The sequence below is a fragment of the Amblyraja radiata genome, chromosome 21 (assembly GCF_010909765.2).
Source record: "Amblyraja radiata isolate CabotCenter1 chromosome 21, sAmbRad1.1.pri, whole genome shotgun sequence".
NCBI classification, from domain to species: domain Eukaryota; kingdom Metazoa; phylum Chordata; class Chondrichthyes; order Rajiformes; family Rajidae; genus Amblyraja; species Amblyraja radiata.
This window is the reverse complement of record NC_045976.1, coordinates 30,242,355-30,263,697: the sequence shown is the minus strand read 5'-3', so window position 1 is coordinate 30,263,697 and position 21,343 is coordinate 30,242,355. Positions and strand designations below refer to the sequence as shown.

The following is a 21,343-nucleotide window of genomic DNA, read 5'->3' as shown; positions in this document are numbered from 1 at the left end:
CACTGTGGATGATGCCAAAATGCTTTTCACCCACGGTACCCCAAAGGAGTCTTGGGTCACCCTCTATGTGTCCTGCTGTGTTACTTTAGGAAGGCCGCTACCCTCGGAAGAGCAGTCAGTGATCTGGGAGTAGACTTAACGGAATGCTGAAGGAGTCAATAAGATTTAAGAGGTGTTTGGAAGAGTGGGGAGATTAGGAGATCCTAATTGACAGCAGCCTGAGAATCATTGGTTGTTAAAGAGATTCAGCTGTGTGATGTTATGGAGGGGGAGATGAGGGAATGCAGACAGGAATGTTTTGTCCTGTCAAGCCTGCACAAACTTACTCTTCAAGTCCCCATACATTCTTTACAAAGAGCTGAAGTCTTACTCTGCAAAAATAAATCCTCCTCGTCCACAAGATCTTGGTGTTCCTGCCCCAGACTACTTGGCTCGTGTGGTTGAGACTTCACTCGTTTCAGTGCAGCATTTAATCTTATCTTACACTTTGATTGAGAAGGCATAAAGAGGAAAGGAGAATGGGTTATTTGATTCTTCACATAGAAATATGTTCTTCCGCCAGATAGTAGATAAACAAACCCTCATTGGTACTGAAAATTCTCTTTCTAAATGTCATCATCTTTTGCTTTTCCATATTGTTGTCCTCTCCCACAGCTACATGACAATTGCACACCTCCATTTTTTAAGTTTCTTGGACATCTATTGATTTGTCATTACATTCTGCCATCAAGTGACCGTGCCCGACACCATTCTCTCTGCAAACCTCTTCACTTGCAACATCGGTCACTTCCTTGATACAGTTGTGTTTTGTTTTGTTTTGTTTTGTTTTGTTTTGTTTTGTTTAGTTTAGTTTAGTTTAATTTAGTTTAGTTTAATTTAGTTTAGTTTAGTGATAACAATGTGGAAACAGTCCCTTCGGCCCACCGAGACAGCGCCAAATAATGATCACCCATACACTAGTTCTATGTTAACCCAGTTTCGCACCTGACACACTAGGGACAATTTACAGAAGGCAATTAACCTACAAATCTGTACATCTTTGGCATGTGGGAGGAAACCGGAATACCCGGAGAAAACCCACGCGGCCACAGGGAGAACGTACAAATTCTACACAGACAACACCTGTAATCGGGATTGACCCCAGGTCTCGGGCTCGGGAAGGCAGCAACTGTACCACTGTACTGCCCCAAACAGTTTGTAAATATCTACCGTTTCAAGCTTTTGGCCACCTGTGCAAATATTACCAAATGCGACTAATGCCCGTGTCCCACTTAGGAAACCTGAACGGAAACCTCTGGAGACTTTGCGCCATACCCAAGGTTTCCGTGCGGTTCCCGGAGGTTTTTGTCAGTCTCCCTACCTGCTTCCACTACCTGCAACCTCCGGCAACCACCTGCAACCTCCGGGAACCGCACGGAAACCTTGGGTGGGGCGCAAAGTCTCCAGAGGTTTCCGTTCAGGTTTTCTAAGTGGGACAGGGGCATAAGTGTCAAATATTACTGGATAATACTTCTGTGAAGAATCTTGGAAAGTTTTAGAAGGTTAAAGTTTGGATTTTAGCATTCTTGCCAACCCGTCACAAATCCACCATGTAAACAAGATCTCATAAACCTCTAAGGATCGCTCTAACCCTTGCAAAATTCATCTATAACTCAAAAGGATACCTTGAACGATAACAAGGTATAATAGACATGAAAGAAGAAAATAATAACCATCCAGTTTATTAAGCAAAATCTTCAAGGAAATTGTTTCATCATCCCCTATCTGCATTGTTATATTACACAGAGTAATTGTTTCAAATAGAGTTTAGTAAAATAAGCATGAACTTGAAAGTACGTATATCAACTAGTGTTTTGAAAAATAAGCATTGAATTCTGCCCTGCCAATCTTATTAGACAAGTGCATTGATGTCTAAGTATCTCTCTTGACATGTCAACACCTTTCGTTTTTATAAGACTTTTCAAAAGTGCCCTGAAGTGAGACATACGCCAGATTTTACAGTACTTTAGGCTTTCTCTATGGTATTTCAGATCAGTACAATTTTTGTTTTTGTCTTGCAGTGATTGATCTTCTGGAAGCCCTGAACATCACCAGATCGATAAAGGGAGTGAGCAGAAGCAAAGGTGTTGAGCCAGGGGACCTGGCTTGGAAGTTCCGTAAGCGAGTGCCAAACCTCACACTGCCACGCGACTATGCCATCTACTTCCTCACCTCCATGCAGGGCTCCATTGGCTTTCACTTTGTGGCAAAACAGAGCAAGAACTCTGAGGGGTCAGTCATCTCCTTCACCTCTCCCACCACCACCAAGAAGGATGGGCATCCGCTTTTGCAGCTCACGTCCAGCACCAGAAGCAACGAGCTGCGGCTGGATTACCGAACTGTGCACAACATGGAGCCAGCATCTGTCGTCTTTCCTGGAGGGACCCCCTTTGGCAATGGGCAGTGGGGCAGGGTGGCTTTCAATCTGGAGTCCCAGAGAATAACACTCCTCATTGACTGTGAGGAAGACATTGTATTTGAGAAGAACATGGACGATGATGCCATCAGTCTGATTCTCCCCATCGATTTGGAGATTCACTTCTCCGGCACGGAGGGAGGAGGCAGCAAGTTCACGGTAATGGTGGTTCCAAGCCTCTCGCTTATGTTCCCTCAACAAGAATTCTGATATCCTCTTTGGTCATAGACTTATCTGGTTAACTGGATGATAAAAGATGTCTTCCGCAATCTTGATAAAACAGATGATCCATTGATAGTGGGGAAATCAATCTGTCCATTAGAAACATAGAAACATAGAAATTAGGTGCAGGAGTAGGCCATTCGGCCCTTCGAGCCTGCACCGCCATTCAATATGATCATGGCTGATCATCCAACTCAGTATCCTGTACCTGCCTTCTCTCTATACCCCCTGATCCCTTTAGCCACAAGGGCCACATCTAACTCCCTCTTAAATATAGCCAATGAACTGGCCTCAACTACCTTCTGTCCTATTAGTCCTACAGTAAACACAGACATTAGACAGGAAGGCCCAGCATTGGGAGTTTGGGAGCCAGGATTCCTCAAGCACCTGTGCCTGTTCACCCTGAGCAAGCTAATCTGACCACTCAAACAAATCCCACAGTTCTGTGAAATCTGCCCAGTCTACCTTTCAATATCCTAATTAACCCATGTACTTTCACATGGGTGTAAATGCCATCTCAAAAACATCTCTCCAATAGTTTCCCTGTCACTGACTTGAGGTTCACTGGTCTATAGTTCCCTGGATTCGCTCTATTTCCTTTCTTAAAAAAAGGAACAACAATGGCCACTGTCCAGTCCTCTGGAATCTCGCCTGCGGCTGGAGAAGAAACAAGGGTCCTCATCAAAGCCCCCCACAATCTCCTCTCTTGCCTCCATCAATATCCTGGGATAGATCCCATTAGGCCCTGTTCGTAACTCTGCGGAGATCCCTCAAAGAGAGTGTGAACCTTGTTTTTCTCCATTCCAGCCCAGGGGTTGCCTTCCTGAATGTGGTAACCTTGCAGTGCCAGTACAATGGGCAAAACCTCGCTCATGATGAAGCCCGCTAACTGCCTCTGGTTTAACACACAAAGGCGTTTGGGCTCAACCACCGCTCCCTATAGAATTACCACAATGCCAGGCACAACTCATACATTCCGTGGGGACAGAGGCAATAAATCACCCCGAGGAAAGCGCTCTCACTGCCTGATGTCTGAACTCATTCTCACACGTCCCTGAAGATGCTGACATTATCATTATCAAGGTGTTGAGCATTAGCCCCTTCCCTGAAGGCACCAGCCCCCATCCCAATCCTCCTGAAAGGTATGATCCTCTTCTTTAAATGTATCAGCAGCTGCCCCATCCCTCTCTGGAAGGTACGGCCCCCACTATAGGCTCTCCTGATGATACAGTCCCCACTATACGCTCTCCAAAAGATGCAGCCCACTATATGCTCTCCTGATGATACAGCCCCCACAAAATACCTGCACAACCCCCCCCCCCCCTCCCCTCCCCGCCATCAAAGGTTTCAGTTCCTGCCCCACTCCTCTCCGGAAGGCACCAGCCCCCATTCGAACCCTCCCTAAAGGTATGATCCCCCACTATACCCTCCCCTTGAAGCCACAGCCCATCTCAGCTGCCTATGAAGACACAAGCCCTCACTAGAACCCCCCCCCCCCCCCACCAAGGCATTGGGATGGGGCATTGAGGGTATAAGGACAATAATGATTTTCAACTGGCGACAGCATCCAGGATGGGAAAGCATAAGAGTTTTCCGCCTGACCATCAGACTGACACTCTGTTCACTCAGAATAACACTGTTCCTCTGGGTTGTCTGGGTTAGGTGAATGTTCTGATTTTACACTGCTGTCTGTTCATTCCGGTTCACTGTCAGAGTGAGCGCGTGCTGCCCTGGGCCTGCTGTCAGGCTGTGGCTCTCTCTGTCTCAGGGTTTGCTCTTACACTGCGCTCTCTGTCTGCTGCAGGGAAGGCTGTGGCTCTCTCTGTCTCAGGGTTTGCTCTAACACTGCGCTCTCTGTCTGCTGTAGGGACACTGGCAGACGGCGGAGATCTCGCCGAGTGGGTTTGTTCACCGCCCGTGGCACTGCGATAACCTGCCAGGTAGGGAGGGCACGTCTGTCCCTCAACAGGGGGGCGCGAGGCTCAGGGGTAAGGTGCGATCAAATGAGGGACGCGCCAGCGAGGGGTAAGGAGTGAAGGGGGAAAGGGGTGAGGGATTATAAGGGGTGAGGGAGAGGTAAGGGTGAGGAGGTGCGGGGTGAGGGAGAGGTAAGGGTTGAGGGAGGAACGCGGGGGTAAGGAGGGACAGAAGGGTGAAGGAGGAGCAAGGTGTGAGGGATGAGTAAGGGGATGATGGAGAGGTGAGGGGAGAGGTCGAGGGAGGGGCAAGGGGGTGAGGGAGGAGTGCTGGGGTTGTGGGAGGGGGTGAGGAAAGGGTAATACGGTGGGCCGCAGTTTGTGAGGGAGGGGCGAGGGTGAGGCAGGGGTAAGGGGTTGCGGGTGGGGCATACCGGATGGAGAGGTAAGGGAAGGGAGCGGAGGTGGAGGGATGAGGGATTAATGGAGGAGCACAGGGTGCGTGGTGGGGTGAAGGAGGGAGTGGGGCAGCATGTGGTGTGCATTTGGGGGGGAGGGGGCAAGGATGGAGTTAGTGCAAAGAGTTAACATGGGGAGGAGGGGGTGTGCAGAGAGTGTGGGAGAATGGCCAGGATTAGGGAGAGGAGCACGAGTGTTGGGGGTGGGGAGGAAGGGAGAGTGCAAGATGGGAGAGGCATTGGTTGCCTGGAGGGGGCAAGAGCCCAAATAAGGAGGAGTGTGCGAGCAAGTATTGGGTTAGTGAGGGACGGGGCTGGAGGCAGGTGAGTGGTCACTGAGTACATGTGGAGGACTGGATGTCTGTGGTGGAGAAGGAGGCTGAGGATGTGAAGTAATGTGATGGAGTGATGGACTGTGTGTGAGGGGTGAGTGAGAGCGGAGAAGGGAAGTAAGCGAGGGGAGAGCATGCAAGGGGAGTTTTGTGAATATATGAGAAGGTGTATAGGAAGGAACTGCAGATAGTGGTTTCAACCAAAGATAGACACAAAAAGCTGGAGCAACTCAGCGGGTCAGACAGCATCTCTGCAGCAACATACAGCAGAGATGCTGTCTGACCTGCTGAGCTTCACCAGATTTTTGTGTATGTGGAGAAGGTGGGGGATATAAGGAATGAAGTGTATTGAGCTGTCTGCATTCTTAACAAGGGCAGCTCACACATCACCAAGGAAAAGCGGCAGCACCAGGGGCACTGAATCGTGGATGTCTTGACCCATGTCTCTTCCAGGGCAGCTCCCACTGGGACATTTGGTGTGGTGGGAGGAACGCTGGTCTCCAACTTTACATTAGAGTTTGTCTCATCACTCTCTAAATGGATTGCAGATCAAAGATATTCCCAGACCTAGAACTCCCTTAATACCGTTCCATCAAACGCTTCCAGGGCAGCAAGGAGTTCGAACCTGAGTGCTCTGCTAGTCTGAGCATAGGTGCATGGGTAGTTTGGTGCTAATGATGATCCCCTGCTCCTTGCCAAGGACTTTCCCTATGGAGCACTCAGTGATCTAGGCTTGATGACCAACTTCTGAAAACTAACATGCTGCGTTCTGCTGATTACAATAGGATCATAGAGACAATCAACACAGAGATAGGCCCTTCAGCCCATCGTGGCTGCACCGACCCTCAAACACTAATCCTATCCTAACCCATTTTAGCCATCCCACATTTCCATCAACTCTCCACAGATTTTACCACTCTTGTACACACCAAGGGCAATGTACAGCGGCCAATTTACCTGCCAACCCAAACATTGTCGGGGTGTGAGAGGAAGCTGGAGCACCAGGAATCTCTACTTTAGGAGCCCAGGCTCCAAGTCATTGTTGACCTATTTAATGAATCAAACATTGGACCTTGCACCTACCGCCCCCAAGGCCAAGGTTTTACACCAATAAAGTCCTGCAGTGCAGCCCTGCCCTTTGATAACGAGTGCCCATGACAATGGAAAATATGGACCACTTCTCACATCGTCAACAGGGGCAGAATTGGTGATGAAATTCACCACTGCATCCTGTATACCATTTGAGGAAAGCACCAATGAAGATCAGGACCTCAAACCCAGCATAGTTTGCTCGGAGGTTGTGAATCTAGTCCATCTGACAACATCTGAGATGTTGGCTTCCACACTGGCATCTACTGGTAATACTATCTCTGCAGATATCACCAGACTATTAGCAGGTTTAAATGAACCAAAAGCAGCTTCTTCTGCCAGGCCCACATCCCTAGTATTGAGGATCCCAGTATATGTAACCCAGCTCCGACAGATAAGTCACAATGGGCCAACATCATAACTCCTGGAAAAGTTGCGGCAATAGGTGATCAGGGGAAGAGAGAGTATATGTCAGGGAGGTTCTCAATTGGGGGGGAAAAAACCACAACATCTCCATTGAGTCATGAGAATCCTTGACATTGATCAATCATTATGTCTGAGGAAGGGTCTCGACCCGAAATGCCCTCTCCAGAGATACTGCCTGTCCCGCTGAGTTCGGCCAGCTTTTTATGTCTATTATGGTGGAACATCTGTCAGGGTACGGAGAAAGTTGAATCTCTTCTTTAGGAGCACATGGGAATCCGTTGGAAATGGGACAAAGTGCCCATATCTCCCGTACTACTGAGTCAAGCATCTTCTGCCCCATCTGTGCCAGAGTCTGTGGATCATCTTGATCAGCAATCCCAGAGTACATAGTAGTGGAAGTAATTCATCCTTGACCCCAAGGGACTGCCTGAGTAAAATAACGTGTTGGACCACCCAGTGCGGGGAAATTGTGGCAACGTGATTTGCGTTGTTTAGGTTAGCAAGGAATTCCGTGCAGTCCTCTGGGCCCACTGCTAACAGCGGGCCCGTTGTTAACATTAGTGGTATTTAGTGCTGAAAGTGATCACAAAATGCCCATATGCCATACCCGTATTTTTTACAAATACTCATCTAAGTATTATCACGCTGAATAATCTGTGATTAAAAATGACAAATTTAACTGTCCAGAGTTACACAGTGCATGATCCTTCAATAGCAACCGTACATTTACCTAGCAAGTAGCTATTATCCAGAATAAAGTGGCTGTAATTTCACACCAAGGAAGGTAAGCAGTTGTCGATGGAAGGCTGCAGGAGGGTGGGTGAGTGGGACTAGCTAGATTGGTCTTGCACATAACCCGCATGGATTAAAGACTGGATAACATCCCACCTCCCTCAAACATTTCTGTGAGCTGAAATATTTTGAATTCCTCCATAAAAATTCCGTCTGACTTGCCGAGTACCTTCAGCATTTCATTTATATTTCAACATCCTTTTGCACCTGTGACTGAATTCTCCCATATCCTGATTAAACAGATTCTTAAATGACCTTTCCTTGAACAAAACATGACAGTCGTTCATTGAATCAATGTTACTCTGAATAAGCCGTCACTGTCAATGACAACATGGTGAATGATCCTTAACCTGATTAAACAGTCTCTCGGTAGAGTTAAGAGAATGATAAGAGTATTTAATTGTCATAAGCAATTATACTTTTACTTGTTCCAGTTTAACAGGCCCATTTACAAAATAACACACAAATAAATAAACAATAATTAACAATGCAACAAAGCTACAAAGTAATCGGTATAATTAGTGACTATACTATGATGTTTGTGTTGTTCAATTTATGACTCTGTTGACTGGTTTTGTACATGTTCAAGATGATTTGGTATCTCTTTCTCAGATTCCTTACCTTTGCCTTATTCTTTGGCTGAGGCGCGTTATTCTGATTCAGACGAGGAATTTCAGTTCAATGAGGATGTTTCCACTCATTCAATGTCCTTGTCTGATGTCAGTCAGGATGGTCAGCAGCAGAATGATGCTGAGGCTTCACTGTTGACCCACAATCTAAAACCCAGAAGCCAAGAGCAGCGACTAGAGAGGTTGGAGGAGATGGTGACCTCGCTCAGCAGAATGCTGGACATGGTCAAAGCTCAGGTAGGTGGAAGCCAAGCTCAAAGGCACAAGTAGCCTACAACGAAATATGCAGTTTCAATACATTTCCCCAGACTCTCCCTGGGTACAGTTCCCCCCACACTGCCATTCCCTGGGATCAGATCCCCAGACACTGACTTAGAAACATAGAAACATATAAAATAGGTGCAGGAGTAGGCCATTCGGCCCTTCGAGCCTGCATCGCCATTCAATATGATCATGGCTGATCATCCAACTCAGTATCCTGTACCTGCCTTCTCTCCATACCCCCTGATCCCTTTAGCCACAAGGGCCACATCTAACTCCCTCTTAAATATAGCCAATGAACTGGCCTCAACTACCTTCTGTGGCAGAGAGTTCCGGAGATTCACCACTCTCTGTGTGAAAAATGTTTTTCTCATCTCGGTCCTAAAGGATTTCCCCTCTATCCTCAAACTGTGACCCCTTGTTCTGGACTTCCCCAACATCTTCCTGCATCTAGCCTGTCCAACCCCTTAAGAATTTTGTACGTTTCTATAAGATCCCCCCTCAATCTTCTAAATTCGAGCGAGTACAAGCCGAGTTTATCCAGTCTTTCTTCATATGAAAGTCCTGACATCCCAGGAATCAGTCTGGGATTGAAGAACTATAAAGTGAGCTCCAATTTTAGCTTTTGATTACTGGACCCTGCTGTGAATGATGAGTCTGGGTGATAAGGCTGAGTTCTGAATCAGTTGTTTTCTTGCTGGCTTCTTCACTTTTCTTTCCTGTGGACTTGGATTTGACAAGTGGTTATGAAACCAAGTCCCCCAGCAGTGATACCGGTGGGAGGCTGCATCTCCTCCTGATCCTGGCTCCATCAAGTGACCTCTTCTCTCCCCCCTGTGACCCCAGTGAAAGGTCATGCTTCCAAATGACTTTGACCACGGAAAGACACTTTGCCATCCCATTTATGCTCATACGTCACAGGAGCAGAATTAGGCCATCAAGTCTACTCCGCCATTCAATCATGGCTGATCTACCTTTCCCTCTCAACCCCATTCTCCTGCCTTCTCCCCATAGCCGCTGACACCCGTACTAATCAAGAATTTCTCAATCTCCGCCTTAAAAATATCCATTGACTTGGCCTCCATGGCCTTCTGCGACACTGTATTCCATTTGTAACATCGGCGATAGTTCACACCTCCTCAAAGTCATGATCCCAACAAGTGTCTGCACATCCTTCTGCCCAGGCCCCAGCAAGATCTGCTCCTCCCAGGTCTGGGTTTGTAACGCATTGCCTTCCTCTCCTGTTTAGAACTCCGACCTGCTGCTGCGTGTCAAGCACCTTGAGGCGTGCGAATGCAGGAAGGCCGTGTGCTCGTGGCAGGGAAGGCAGTACGAGGACGGCCAGTCGTGGGTCCAAGACCCCTGCAACACCTGTGCCTGCACCAAGGGGGAGATACAGTGCTCAAAGCAGAGTGCCAGCCCCTCCTGTCAGAGTAAGTAGTAAATAGTGGGTCGAGGAGAAGGGAAGGTGTGCGCTGCCCCTTACGCCACCTCACGGATAGGATTCACTTCAAGGTTATTAATTATGTAGCATTACATTGAAGATGCAGAACAGAAACATGGCCCATTCATGCCAGTCTGGTATTTTGCTCCACTGTGAGCTGCCTCAAATCGCAATTCTATCAGCATTACTCCCTGCCCTGCTCCATTCTCCCTCAAATGCTTCTCTGAATACTTTTTCAATACATCTGTGCTATTTGCCTCAGTCACTTGCTGCATCTGCCAGCTCACATTCTCACCATCCTCAAGGTAAGGATGTTCCTTCCAAATGCTGCATTCAAAGTTTGCTGACCATTCGGTATAGCCTTTCGTCTTGCTCATCCATACAAGTACAACTATTCTTAAACTTCTCTATCATACTGTTTCATTATTTCTACTACTGTTAGGTCACCTTCTCAGCTTTCGCTTTTTAAGAGAAGATATCCAGACTGCCTGACTTCCAAGAGCATCCTTGTAATTCTTTTCCACTTTCTGCAATCTTCTACATTCTGTCTATGATGTGGACACCGGAATTGTACACAGCACTCCACATGTGGTCTAACTCAGGTCTGTTACCAGTTTACTTTAACTCCTTGTGTAGTAAGGAACTGCTGATGCTGGTTTAAACTGAAGATAGACACAAAAATTTGGAGTAACTCAGCGGGACAGGCAGCATCTCTGGAGAGAAGGAATGGGTGATGTTTTGGGTTGAGACCCTTCTTCAGACTGGTTAGTGATAAGGGAAACGAGAGATATAAACGATGCTGTGGAGACATAAAGAACAATGAATAAAAGATATGTAAAAAAGTAACGATAATACAGGAAACAGGCCGTTGTTAGCTGTTTGTAGAGTGAGAACGAGAAGCTAGTGCGACTTGGGTGGAGGAGGGATAGAGAGGGAATGCCGGGGGTACCTGAAGTGAGATAAATCAATATTCATACCACTGGGCTGTGAGCTGCCCAAGTGAAATATGAGATGCTGTTCCTCCAATTTGCATTTAGCTTCACTCTGACAATGGAGGAGACCTGGGACGGAAAGGACTGTAGAAACGGGAAGGAGAATTAAAGTGTCCGGCAACTGGGAGATCACGCGGGTTGAGCGAAGGTCTTCCGCAAAACGATCGTTACTCCAGCTATTTGTGTTTATACTTTAACTCCTTGACTTGTTCTCTCCGTCTCTTTAGCCTTGAGAACATAGGACATACCAGCATAGTGGTCTGCGCACCCACACACTCACAGAATGCTCGGCCGTGCATTCAATCATGGCTGATATTCAACCTTGTCTCCATTTCTCTGCACTGTCCGTTATCCCTTGATTTATTTGTTGCAACGATTTGTTGACTTTCAGTGGCAAGTGTACAAGGATATCCAGTTCCCTTTACTCAATCTGTCACCATTCAAAAAAATCTTCTGTTTTGTGCTGCACAGTAGATATTTTCCCAATTTCCCACGGGATATATTGTATTTGCCATGTTCTCTCCCACTCAGTTTGTCTATTTCCCCTGAAGCCTCTTTACACACCCACCCCACTCACAACTCACTCTGGTTCTGTGCCATCTACAAACTTGGAAATGTGACTTTGGTCCACCTAGCCAACTGACTGATATATATCGTGAACATCCAGGGCCAGAGCTCAACCTGAGAAAGATCTGTTTATTCCCATCCTTTTGCTCAACCCATGTCATTATGTTGCTCTCCTCTCCCACTCCCCCTCCCATTCAGTGCTCTCAGATCTTGTTAACCAACCCCCTGCCCAAGACGTCATTGAAATATCTTTGGCAAACCAAATACACCACAACCACTTCTTCTGTCTCGTCTATTTTACTGAGCACATCCTCAGAGAGCTGCAGCAGTTACTGAAAAAGTCAATAAAAGTTAAAACTATTAGATATGGCAGGGTCGAGGACCGTTCCAGTTCTGAATCAGTAGCTTGCGTCTCCCTAGTCTCATTTGGGATGTAAGCCCATAAACCAGGCTCACGCTCCCAGTACAGAACTGAGGGAGTCCTGCCCTCCGAAGACTCCATTGGGTCACTCTGTTGTGTCAGAGGTGGCATTTTTCAGGTGAGGCATTGATCCACATTCTCACTTCCCTTCCAGGCAGGGAGGTTAGGGAACCAGTGCTCCACACCCAGTAATTTGTTCTTGTCCCTTCTCTCAGCAGCCGTGGGCTTTCTGAACATTCTGCTTCCTTCCCAGATCCCTGTGTGAGCAACCCATGCAAGAATGGGGGTGTCTGCCAACCTCTCACCTCTGACTCCGCGATACAACATTCAGGGTTTACATGCAACTGCCCAGGGACATCGACAGGACGCTTGTGTGAAGATCACTTGGTCCAGGTAAGGGAATTGTTCATGGAAATGTCTGAAAGTATTCGGCTTTAAACATACAGCCCATGGTGACAGTCAATACACTGAGAACATTGGAACCAGAGAGTGGGCCCATCATAGTCTCACCATCTAGCCATGAGGTGCATCCCTCTAGGACCCAAACATCCCCACTGTGGCCCATCCTTTTTCAGTGCCCTCCAACAAGACCTTTCCTCATAAAAGGCCTGTCCCTCTCTCGACCCAAGCTCCCTTAGTTTAGTTTAGTTTAGAGATACAGTGCGGAAACAGGCCCTTCGGCCCACCGAGTCTGCGCTGACCAGCAATCCCCGCACATAAGCACTATCCTACACATGCTAGTGACAATTTACACATACACCAAGCCAATTAACCTACAAACTTGTACGTCTTTGATATGTGGGAGGAAACCGAAGATCTCGGAGAAAACCCACGCGGTCACGGAGAGAACATACAAACTCCGAACAACAGATATCCCATAGTCGGGATCGAACCCGGGTCTCCGGCGCCGCACGTGCTGTCCCACTTAGGAAACCTGAATGGAAACCTCTGGAGACTTTGCGCCCCACCCAAGGTTTCCGTGCGGTTCCCGGAGGTTTTTGTCCGTCTCCCTACCTGCTTCCACTACCTGCAACCACCTGCAACCTCCGGGAACCGCACGGAAACCTTGGGTGAGGCGCAAAGTCTCCAGAGGTTTCCGTTCAGGTTTCCTAAGTGGGACAGGGGCCAAGGCAGCAACTCTACCGCTGCACCACCATGCTGCTCTATTGAAGCCCATCTCTCTTCCAAATCTTCCAAATCACTCATGGGTTTAATTATGATTATTATTATTTTATGATATTCTATTATTATTATATTATATTATATTATATTATATTATATTATATTATATTATATTATATTATATTATATTATAAGAAGTTCTATTAGACCCAGGGGTCAGGTAGGTCCAGATATTTTAATGCCTTAGTGCAGGGCGTTTCTCGTGACCATTTGGCAGATAAACCGTTTGATGCTCCCTGGTTGGCTCTGCAGGTTTGTACTTTGCCTCGGGTTGAAGGTGGTTGCCACAATGGACACGGTGCTCCTACACAACGCTGGTTTTACAGCAGCTGCTCGGGTGTGTGTGAAGAGTTTAATTACAGTGGCTGTGGCGGCAACAGCAACAACTTTGCAACCGGTGAGGAATGCAGGGAGAGGTGCGAGGTCGGAGCTTGCTGCTACCGACACCCTCAATTGTCCGACGTCCCGATTGGTTACGACCACGAGGGCTACGACCGCTATGGTTATAACGTATCCAGCCTGGACCGGAATGGAAGGAAAGTGGTGGCTTTTAACCCCGTGCGGTCTGGGCCTGCACTATTTGGTCCAAACGGGCAGATCTTCAGCGGCCTGAGCGACGGGCGAGAGTTCGACAAGTACGGATTTGACAGGCAGGGATACGACCGCGATGGGTTTTACAGGGACACTGGGTTTAACCTCACTGGCTACAACAAGAAGGGGGAGCACGATGCGAGGGCAGAGTTTGATGCAACAGGATTCAACGCGGACGGTTACAACCGTGCCCAGTTTAACTGCGTTGGGATCAACCGAGAGGGTTTCAACTATCTCGGGTTCTCTGCAGCCTACACCTACCACTGTGAATATCTGCCAACCTCTCACTGCCAGGCTCTCAACAGAGGTGAGCCGGGGAGAGAGGTGGTCAGCTTCAGGCCTGGCCAGCGGTGTGAGGATGTCCAGTGCAGCCAGGGCTGTGGCTGTACCTTCCACGGTCACTCCTACCGCTTCGGAGAGTCCTTCGAGTACAGCTGCGAGATCTGCGTCTGCAGCTACACCGGGGTAATCGAGTGCAACTGTCGGCACGTCAGCCAGCGCAAGGAGATCCGCGACATGATGGCTGAGGAAATGATGGTTTACCAGGCAGCAATACGCGATGTCTACTTCAAACAGGGTAAGCTCCAGTCTCTACTACACATGCTGCCTGTCATCTGTGGGCACGTACTGTTAGTTTATTTACAACACACGGCCGTCTCTTGCATGACCAACATTTAATGGCAGCCCATAATTTCCCACAGTTCATGAGCCACTGCTTTCTGTGTGATGAAGATGCTACCTTGAAACTTGCTGCAGCCATTTCAATGTTTTTGACAAAACGATGATAAAGGAACTGCAAAGGTACACAAAAACGTTGGAGAAACTCAGCGGGTGCAGCAGCATCTATGGAGCGAAGGAAATAGGCGACGTTTCGGGCCGAAACCCTTCTTCAAACCTTTCGGCCCGAAACGTCGCCTATTTCCTTCGCTCCATAGATGCTGCTGCACCCGCTGAGTTTCTCCAGCATTTTTGTGTACCTTCGATCTTCCAGCATCTACAGTTCCTACTTGAACATAAAGGAACTGCAATTCTGGTTGCAAGCCAGGATGGTGGGTGGGACATGGAGGAGGTCGCTGTATTAGTGCTTTTCTTTCTCAAGATGGCAGAGACCACAGGTTTACACAGTACTATCAAAGTCTTGGTGAATAACAGTAGATTTTGAGGCTGGAACATACTGCAATCAGCAAGGAGTGATTATGCAGGGATGAGTGAGGTGCCAGATATGTGGGCTCTTTCTTATATGCTCTTTTCAGTTTGGTTAAAGTTGCACTTGTCCAGCCAAGTGGAGAATCATCCCAAGCATCCGTGTTGTGTTTTAAGTTGGTGGAAAGCCTCTGGAGAGTATATTTGTCCAGAATACTGCACATGTACAAATGCAATGGCGTTGTGCTTTCTGAGGGAATGTTGATTGAGCTGTGTCCGGTCCCTGACCTTTTGAACCAGCTCGTGTGTATACAATTACAAGTGCAGTGTTCACATGGATGCACGGTGCCCTGTTCCACATCAGATGGTTCACCAAGCTGCATCCTCTCAGCTCCAGGTAAAACATTGCATGGCATTGTCAGGAGAAGAGCGGAAGAGTTCTCTTGGCTAACATTCACCTTACAATTGACGTCATTAACATATACACTGTCGCTCAACAACCATGCGGGTAAGAGAAATAGGTATCCACAGTTTCACCAACAAGATGGTTCCCCCTCCTTTCCCTTCAGCCCACACTGACATCCCATCACCTCGCCCAAGCCCAAAATTGCTTTATCGTCTCAAGCAAACTGGTTGGCGCATCCCCTGACAGTGAATCCAATGGAGATGTGTCATCACAACATTCATAGAGACATACGGCATGGAAGCAGGCCCTTCAGCCCAACTTGCCCATGCTAGAGCAAACTACCCCATCTACATTAGTCCCACCTGCCAAAATTCTTAAGGGGTTGGACAGGCTAGATGCAGGAGATTGTTCCCGATGTTGGGGAAGTCCAGAACAAGGGGTCACAGTTTAAGGATAAGGGGGAAATCTTTTAGTACCGAGATGAGAAAAACATTTTTCACACAGAGAGTGGTGAATCTCTGGAATTCTCTGCCACAAGGTAGTTGAGGCCAGTTCATTGGCTATATTTAAGAGGGAGTTAGATGTGGCCCTTGTGGCTAAAGGGATCAGGGGGTATGGCGAGAAGGCAGGTACAGGATACTGAGTTGGATGATCAGCCATGATCATATTGAATGGCGGTGCAGGCTCGAAGGGCTGAATGGCCTCCTCCTGCACCTATTTTCTATGTTTCTATGCCTGTGATTGGCCCATATCCCTCTTAACCTTTCCTATCCATGTATCTGTGACAAATGTCTTTTAAATGTTGTATGGTTTCTGCTTCAACTACCTCCACCTCCACAAACCCACCATCCTCTGTGTGAGAAGATTGCCCCTCAAGGAGGGACTAGCAAAAGTCATCTTCTAAAATGATTTAATCCAAAGCCACGTGTTACTAGGGTGCTTCATTTGGAGAATATTTAGATAATTGACATTCCTTCCCTGGTTACATTTGCTCAAGCATGACAAAATTAAGTGAACCATTCACTCATTCGGATGTTGTTTAGAGACACCTTTTTGTGGCCAAATTGGCAACATGCTTCAAACATTGCAGAGCCTTGTATGCACCATTGGCTGTGAGGAGCTATGTCTTGCCATGAGGAGATAAAGGCACAAATGAAATATTGTTAACACTTCCTTGTGGTCCAACAGGTATCTGGGAGGAGTTTGCCAAGCTGAAAGCAGAGTACTCGCCACAAGCCAATGGACTGTCCACCTTCCTGCCCTGGCACCGTTACTTCCTCCGAATGGTGGAACGAGAACTGCAGAAGATATCATGTGACATCAGCATCCCGTATTTCGAGTGGACCATTGACGCGGGTTCGATGGAAAGCTCGACTGCTTGGCAGGGAAACTTCTTTGGGGCTAACGGAGAGCCTGAGACAGACTGCGTGTCCCATCACCCTTTCCAGCAGGACGGTGAATGGGTGCCTTGCCTCCGTCGTCACTTCAACTCTTCCATCATTCTTCCAGACGCAATCAACATTCAGTTGATATTAGCAGAACAAGACTTTACCCAGTTTTCCATTCAAATGGAAGCCATCTCAGGGCTCTTCCATCTCTGGGTGGGTGGCCACATGGCCTCACCTTTCAGTCCCTATGATCCAATATTTCTGTCCCATTATGCGTTTATAGATAAGCTGTGGAGTCACTGGCAAGACCGCAGCCCCACTGGTCTGCCCCGTTATCCATGTGAGTTCCGATACGTGAAGATGAAGCCGTTTGACATTGCCCCGGATGACCTGTTGTTATCTCAGCAGCAGCTTTGCACGGTGTACGTGCCAGTCACACTCGGTGCCCCTTGCAACTATACTCACTCCAATTCTCTCCACCGTGACCAGGATGGCTATGATGGGAAAGGTTTTGATCAAGATGCGCAACCAGACACACACAGAGTTTACAATACTCATGGGTATGATTGGCAGGGCTATGATCGCAGCGGCTTCGACCGGGCTGGCTGGGATTGCAATGGTTACGGCAGAGACCATTTCAATCGGGATGGTTTTGACATCGAAGGATTTGATGTTTCAGGATACAATCGGTATGGATTCAATCGGTCTCTGGTCACATCATTTGGAATGAGGAAAGATGAGACCTACCTGCCTTACGTTAAGGTGGAAGTTATCGAGTCATTCTTTGATGGTGGCTATAACACTTACGGATACAACAAGTTTGGCTTGGATAAGAATGGGTTTGACATGTTTGGTTTCGATGAGAAGGGGTATGATAAAGACAACTGCAATTATTTCTTCCGAGGCCCTCATCACATGAGATTCTACTTCTTTGTCCAGCAGCAGCTGTACATGGCAAACACTGAGCTGCTGCTCAACATTAAACGTATCTGCCCCCCAGTAACCCCACTCCCAGATTGGTGGCTTGTCCACAACTGGGTGACCACTGATCAGCACGACACGATCACCCTCATCCGGCAAATTGAGCAGAAGTGGGTTTCACATCATCCTTTTGACAGCGGATATATCCCCAACATATCCTCAGTGAAAGACGATGGCCTCTGGCTTCCTGTGACCCCCGACCTCAGGTAGGGATAGAGAATATGTAGTTCATTATTTAACAAGCACTTGTTACTATGTACTATTATCTAAATGGTGGCCGACTAGGAAAAGGGGAGATGCAGCGAGACCTGGGTGTCATGGTACACCAGTCATTGAAAGTGGGCATGCAGGTGCAGCAGGCAGTGAAGAAAGCGAATGGTATGTTAGCTTTCATAGCAAAAGGATTTGAGTATAGGAGCAGGGAGGTTCTATTGCAGTTGTACAGGGTCTTGGTGAGACCACACCTGGAGTATTGCGTACAGTTTTGGTCTCCAAATCTGAGGAAGGACATTATTGCCATAGAGGAAGTGCAGAGAAGGTTCACCAGACTGATTCCTGGGATGTCAGGACTGTCTTATGAAGAAAGACTGGATAGACTTGGTTTATACTCTCTAGAATTTAGGAGATTGAGAGGGGATCTTATAGAAACTTACAAAATTCGTAAGGGGTTGGACAGGCTAGATGCAGGAAGATTGCTCCCGATGTTGGGGAAGTCCAGGACAAGGGGTCACAGCTTAAGGATAAGGGGGAAATCCTTTAAAACCGAGATGAGAATAACTTTTTTCACACAGAGAGTGGTGAATCTCTGGAACTCCCTGCCACAGAGGGTAGTCGAGGCCAGTTCATTGGCTATATTTAAGAGGGAGTTAGATGTGGCCCTTGTGGCTAAGGGGATCAGAGGGTATGGAGAGAAGGCAGGTACGGGATACTGAGTTGGATGATCAGCCATGATCATATTGAATGGCGGTGCAGGCTCGAAGGGCCGAATGGCCTACTCCTGCACCTAATTTCTATGTTTCTATGTTTACTATGTACTTATTTAACTGTTTGACTATGGTCCCAGTACAGTACTTTTAATGAAGGTGGTGTGATTTAGTTTAGTGTAGATACGGGCCCTTCGGCCCACCGAGTCCTCACCGACCAGCAGACTAACACTACCCTACACATACCAGGGACAATTCACAATTTCACCAAGCCAATTAGCTTACAAACCTGTGCTTCTTTGGAGTGTGGGAGGATACCCGGGGAAAACCACGCAGGTCACGGGGAGAACGTACAAACTCCATACAGACAGCACCCATAGTCGGGATCAAACCCGGGTCTCTGGCTTTGTAAGGCAGCAACTCTATCGCTGCGCCACCATGCCGAGATGGTCTCCTTTCATCCAGGATATTTCACCATGGCCCACAACCAGCAGAAACCCACATTCTCTATTCTCCGTATCACTCCATTATTTAGTTCTATTAAAACTCCTCTAAGTTTTGTTGCAGTGGGCATAATGCCTGTGATTTAGGTTTATCCTCAAAACTGGAGTTCCCTCTCTCAGAACTCAAGCTGGGGTATCCATGTCTCTGCGCTCTGGATTTAATGTGCTTTATATAATAACGACCCGAACTGCACACTATCTCTGAAGGTGGCCTCCCAATGCTTGTAGATGGATTCATCATTCTTCCTTACACTGACTATCCATGGGATAGTATCTGTACTTTGGGGTGTAATCTCTTGTCCAGGCACTAATTGCATCCAAAGTTGTATTTGCATTGAGAAGCAAATTTGTCTTTTGCCACGTTTTTATTTGCATTTTGTCAGTTCCCAACTCTATTATGCATTAGTTCACTTGAAAAGCATATTCAAATCTAATTGAATTTTTGTTTTTAAATCTATGATATTTTTAAGAGTAGCAAGCAAATGTTTTTTTTTAATTTAATCTTAGATCAGAAAGTTATTTCTCCCCCTTTAGGTAAACTTTAGTTTAGCTTAGAGATACAGCACAGATACAAGCCCTTCGGCCCATCGAGTCCGCACCGACCAGCGATCCCCGTACACTAGCACTATCCTACACACTAGGGACAATTTACAATCTTTACCGAAGCCAATTAACCTTTAAACCTGCAAGTCTTTGGAGTATGAGAGGAAACCGGATTACCCGTAGAAACCCCACGCAAGTCACGGGGAGAACATACAAATTCCGTTCAGACAGCACCGGTAGTCATGATCGAACTCGGTCTCTGAAAATGTAAGGTCAGCAACTCTGCCACTGCGCACCATGCCGCCAGCTGATTAAACATTATTTAACATTATTGATTTAACATTACTGAAAACTATTTTATAAAGCTATAAAAACACTAATTGTGAGTTAACTTCAGATGCAGAAATGTGCTCTTTAGTCACATGCTCAAAACAACCAACATTTTTTTTATAGTTCCTGGATGTACTGCAAAAGTTCACAATTAACAGAGCCTCACTGTGATGTCTCCAGTACAGCTTAGTTTGTGCCCAGGTCCATCAGCAGAACACACACTACACTTACTCCAGGCTGTGACTAGGGTTCGGCTGGTGCCGGCCTGCAGAGCAGTGTTTATTAAACTAAAGCAAAAGACTGCAGAATGTTGGTTGGCACGGAACATGATTTATCCTTAAAAATGTCACTATCTTTTACACTGTTTGAATTTATTTTGGATGGATTGTGTAAATACTGTGAACTGCAGAAATCATGCATCTATGCCCCTATATAGATAAATCACACAATGCTGTTTGATTTTTATGGTTTATCTGTTCTACTCTCCTAAATGTAAAACTGCTGCTATGCCTATAGTAAACTAACTTCTGTTTCACCCTTCAATCCTTCAAGTTTTAACTTTATCTAGCTCATAACTAAACAGTACTTTGATTTTAAAATCCTCATCCATGTAGTCCAATCATTCTATGGCCTTGTCTCCCTAACCTCTCATCTAAGATCTTGTGGTTCTCCGGTTTGCTTCAGACAATTAGGAATTAGTCCACCCTTTGACAGCCATTTCCTTGCTGTCCAGACCTCAGCCTTTCTACAGGTTACCTTGCTGCCTTCATTAACTATCTTTTCCTCCATAAAACACTCCTTAATATCTATTTCCTTGACTAGTCATGTGGTCATCTGTCCCCGTATCATTTTTATGTACCTCAATGTCATGTTTTGTTTGGTAATACTCCTGTGAAACTGATTATAATTTGTGATACAAAATTCTGAGACCCAACTCATCCCCTACTAACAATTATGTCCATATATGTTAATCCCATCTGCCTGCAAGATGCTCATTTCCTACCCAAGAACCTGTCAAATGTAATTTAAAATGCCGTGATGGTACCTGCCTCTCCCACTTCCTCTGGCAGCTAGCACTATATAACTACCATCCTCCATGTAAAATAACTTTCTCCTCTTTTAAATTCCCCCCCCTCACATTAAACCTATGCCCTCCAGTTTTAGATTTTTAGAAAAGGACTGAACTATCATCCCTATTTACAGCACATTATTTTATAAACCTTGATGTCGTAACCCCTCAGCTTCCCATATTTAATCCCATGGCTCTCAGTGTTCATGTTCATAACTCATAGGAGCAGAGTTAGGCCATTTGGCCCATCAAGTCTATTCTGCCATTCATTCATGGCTGA

The 21,343-nt window shown here is 46.7% G+C and overlaps 1 protein-coding gene across 3 annotated transcripts in view; it reads left to right on the top strand.

Annotated features, from left to right (window-relative positions):
- The window catches only part of LOC116985271 (kielin cysteine rich BMP regulator), a 112,161-nt gene that overhangs the window by 11,412 nt on the left and 79,406 nt on the right, over positions 1-21,343 (top strand). For 2 of the 3 annotated variants that reach the window (XM_033039954.1, XM_033039953.1), the window contains exons 2-8: positions 2,061-2,614; positions 4,545-4,617; positions 8,303-8,556; positions 9,830-10,013; positions 12,258-12,397; positions 13,439-14,354; positions 16,515-17,901. In XM_033039954.1, coding sequence (XP_032895845.1) covers positions 2,061-2,614; positions 4,545-4,617; positions 8,303-8,556; positions 9,830-10,013; positions 12,258-12,397; positions 13,439-14,354; positions 16,515-17,901 — 3,508 coding nt within the window. Of the gene's footprint in view, positions 1-2,060; positions 2,615-4,544; positions 4,618-8,302; positions 8,557-9,829; positions 10,014-10,518; positions 10,627-12,257; positions 12,398-13,438; positions 14,355-16,514; positions 17,902-21,343 lie in introns of those variants that run through there. The other variant, XM_033039955.1, reaches the window with a different exon arrangement.